General features: G+C 54.6%; 1 protein-coding gene across 1 annotated transcript; it reads right to left on the bottom strand.

Annotated features, from left to right (window-relative positions):
- Nucleotides 1-255: 255 nt before the first annotated feature.
- Nucleotides 256-2,598, bottom strand: LOC106850776 (serine/threonine-protein kinase SBK2-like). Its single transcript, XM_014872360.2, is given in 4 exon segments — nucleotides 256-1,237; nucleotides 1,479-1,681; nucleotides 2,372-2,586; nucleotides 2,588-2,598. Coding segments are annotated over 4 exon segments (999 nt in total). The 3' UTR covers nucleotides 256-667.
- Between the last annotated feature and the right edge of the window lie 1,248 nt (nucleotides 2,599-3,846).

Raw genomic sequence — 3,846 nt, 5'->3', positions numbered from 1 at the left:
AAGGACATTGTCCTAGGACCTGAAGGCAGAACAAGGGAAGAGATCTGTTTGGGCTGGCATGAGACAACCTCAACACCACAATCATTCCCCCAGCCATCATCCATGGCCATGTCCTGGGGTCTCCCAGCCCATCCACGCCAGCAGTCTGAAGCCACCCTCCAGGAGTCCTGGTGCGGGCACAGGCAGCATTCCGGGATGGCCCCTGCCTTGGACAGCTTGTCCTGAGATAGCTGCAAGTTCTGACATGCTCCCTGCTTTCCAACCCAACAGTGGGTCCTGACAGGCATTTATTATGAGGGAAAATGAGCCACATACAGAAACACAAAAGTACATATTTTGATCTATTTTGAGACACGGCATGTGCTGCAGCCTAAATAACTCCCTGGAGTTTCTGTGGCTAGGAAACAAGTGGATGCCTCACACACAGTCATTTCCAAGAGAAAGATGTTTTCAAGCCACAAGGAGGTGGCACTGGGCAGCACTGAGCCATGGGGTGAGGACCATCAGCGTGGGAAGGAGCTTGACTCTGCGGCAGCAGGGAGAGTGCTGCAGAGAAGTCACTCTCTGGGTCACCATGGCCTCTCAGGCCCAGGCCACCACGGTGCCCACACCCCGAAACCCCTCGCAGGCCGAGACCCTCCTTCCCTCCTGCCGTGGGGAGCGGGCTCTAGGACTTCACGGCAGCCTCCTCACCGTGCCCATCCTCCAGCCGCCAAGGGCAGTGGACGTAGCGCAGCACGCCGCTGACGGGGCCGCGCTTGGCGGGATCGAGAGCCAGCAGGCTCCGCAGCATTCCCGCAGCCTCGGCTGTCAGGCGCTTCCAGTGCCGGGGCACGTCCTTCTCTAGGCCTGTCTCCTGCCACTGCATGAAGTCCTCAAAGAAAGGATCCTCTGGCAAGCTCTGCTCCCAGGGGAAGTAGCCGGTCAGCAGGCAGAAGAGCAGCACCCCGAAGGCCCAGGCATCCATGCTGCTGTCGATGGGCACCCCCTGGGCATCAGCGGTGTTGCTCAGCTCGGGGGCAGTGTAGGGGATCACCCCGGCCACCAGCTTCAGCTTGGTGCCCTTGGGCCTTGTGAGCCCGAAGTCCGTGAGTTTGACGAGCCGGCAGTCGGGGTCGAAGAGCAGCACGTTCTCGGGCTTGATGTCGCGGTACACCAGCCCCCGGCTGTGGATGAACTCCAGCGCGCTCACCAGCTGCCTGGCACACTGCTTTGCGGCCGGCTCAGGGATCCCATCCTGCATGGAGAGAGGCATGGTGGGATGGCTTGGCAGCCCTGACAGCCGGGCTCTCACCAGAATGCTCTGCCCTGGGAAAGACCTTTGCATTCCTCGCCTTGCCAGCCCAAGGCTGCTTCAGTGCTGCAGACCCCAGACAGACCCACGGCCATCGCCTTTATCTCCCTCCCTCTGACCCAGCCAGCCTTCAGAGGGGACAAATGCTACAGCCCAGTCCCCATGGCCTTGAAGCAACACTCACGCGGGGTTTGATGATAGAGATGAGGTCTCTGTGCAGTGCTGGTTCATAGAGGAAACCATAGTACTGGCTGGACTCAATGGCAATTCCAAACATTCCAATGATGGCAGGGTGGGTGGCAAGGGACAGTGCTACACAATACTCATACAGGAAGGTGTGCAGCTTGGTACTGGCTTTGGGTAGCAGCTTGAGAGCCATAGGAGTCCCTGGGGATGGGAAGAGTGAGTCACACACCACAGCACGACAGAGCAGCCACAACCACAGGGAGGTCTCTAGTGCAAAGTTTGTGTGGATATAGCCTGTGGACCCCAGGTCTGGAAATAGGCACTGCCAGGGGTGTGAGTTTTGAGCTCTGGGCTTGCACAAGAGCCCTGGGCAGAGTAGGGACATTCAGGATATGTGCGCCCATCAGCCTTGAGCTGGGACTACTGGGGAAGAGCAGTGTCAGGGCACTGATATGGCCAACCCAGGACCTTCATTCACACCCTCTGTCCATGGGCCTTAGGGCACCACTTCAGCACAGGCTTGGGGCTCCCTGACTGAACCTTGTGGGGGGACTGCTTTCCATTTATATCACATCCATGATGATGCCTATCTGTGAACTCTCTTGATCCTGACTTGTGGATTAATTTCCCAGCTTGACCTTGGGCCTGTCTCATCACTATAACCTTGCCAGATGTTCTGGGCAGCCCCCTGGCATCACCTGGTCCCTGGATAGATGTAATGGAATGATTCCTGGCTGGGGAGGTCCCCATCCTGCTGGTCTCCCTGGGAATCCTCCTTGCCATGCCTGGTGCCCGGTCCTGAGGTACCACCAGCCCACCCCACGCCCTGTCCCCTGGTGAGTGGAGAGCAGACAAGGCACAGCAGTTCACAGGGCACAGTCACTTCCTCACCTCTCTGCCTGTGGGTCACGAGCATCACGTGGCCATACTTGCCCCTGCCCAGCTCTCGAATGACCTCGTAGTGCTCAGCCACCTCGGCGCGCACCAGGCTCTGAGCAGTGATCTCCAGGAGCTCCTCTAGCTTGGTCGGGGCTGCTCTCCCTGACGCTGCTGCAGTCACAGCTGAGCTCTCGGCCATCGCTGAGTGCTGCAGAAACACCACAGCCAGTCAGGAACATCACAGCACACACAGAGAAAGCCAGATCAGACATGCAACACAAACCATGCCATGGCAGGGCATATTTCTGCTACTTGGAGCCTGAACACTCTTTGCTGCTGTGCTAGAGTTGAATTTGCACTTTTATACAGCACATCTCTGGGCAAAACCCCTCATCACAGAAAAGGTCTTTGTGTTGAAGAGAACCTCCTCCAGCCCTCTAATCCTTTAGCTTAGTATTAGGCAACACGCAAAACATTAGCAGAGTCCCAAATTTTATAGTGTGACCCACTCACCCCCCTTGCTCTCCTTAGCCTACTGCAGCAAGACCTCATCTCTCTACTCAGAATTTCACCTCTACTGCTCACTGGAGAAAGTCTTGAGGATGAGACAGACCTTTCCCTTAGGCAGAGGCACAGCTAGCACATGACAAAAGGCAGAGTGCCCTGAGGAAGCCAAAGGGAGCTCAGCACCTCACATGACTGACGACGTTTCTGACCAAAAGTCATGCATCTGTGCAGCAAAGTAACTTATACAGGAAGTAACCTAGGACATCTAGTCAGCTGCTTCAGACCCATTTCAGAGAAGTGTTTTTTCACTTTTCCCAGCCAGCTACAAGGCAGCATTTTAAGGCCTCTGTGGCAGCATTTTCTCCCTGTCTACCTCCTTGTGCTCTGAACAAGGCACTTCGGGCCTTGTGACCTGGCCTTGGAGCAAGGTCACAGAATCAGAGTCACAGGATGGGAAATGGCAGAAAGTACTTCTGGAGACCACTTACTGCAACATCCTGTTCAGAGGAGGGTTAACTAGAGCAGGTTGTCCTGTGCCAGCCCAGTTTTAAATATCTACAAGTTTGGAGACTCCACAGCTGCTGTGGGTGACCTGTTCCAGTGTTCAATCACCTTTGTGGTAAAAAAGATTTTAACTGAAATTCTGTTTCAGGCCCACTGCCTCTTGTTCTGTCACTCAGTATCATCTGATATTGTGATATGCCTGGTTGTGTGTTTTTGCAAGTACTTATATGCATTGATCAGATGTTTCCCCTCAAGCCTTCTCTCCTTGAGGCTGATCAAGTCCCAGCTCTGCTAACCTCTCCTCCTATGACAGATGCTCCCATATCTTAACTGTCTTCACAGTGGATTTGTTCCTGTATGTCCACATATCTCTTCTGCAAAGGAACCCCACTGCTGCTAAATCCAGCCATTCTTCAAAAAAAAGAAATTTGGAAAAAAGGAGTTATTTAAAACTGGGAAATCTACAACAAGGCTGG

The sequence above is a fragment of the Sturnus vulgaris genome, chromosome 1, assembly GCF_052056855.1.
Source record: "Sturnus vulgaris isolate bStuVul1 chromosome 1, bStuVul1.hap1, whole genome shotgun sequence".
Classification (NCBI taxonomy): domain Eukaryota; kingdom Metazoa; phylum Chordata; class Aves; order Passeriformes; family Sturnidae; genus Sturnus; species Sturnus vulgaris.
This window is presented reverse-complemented; position numbering and strand designations above follow the sequence as displayed.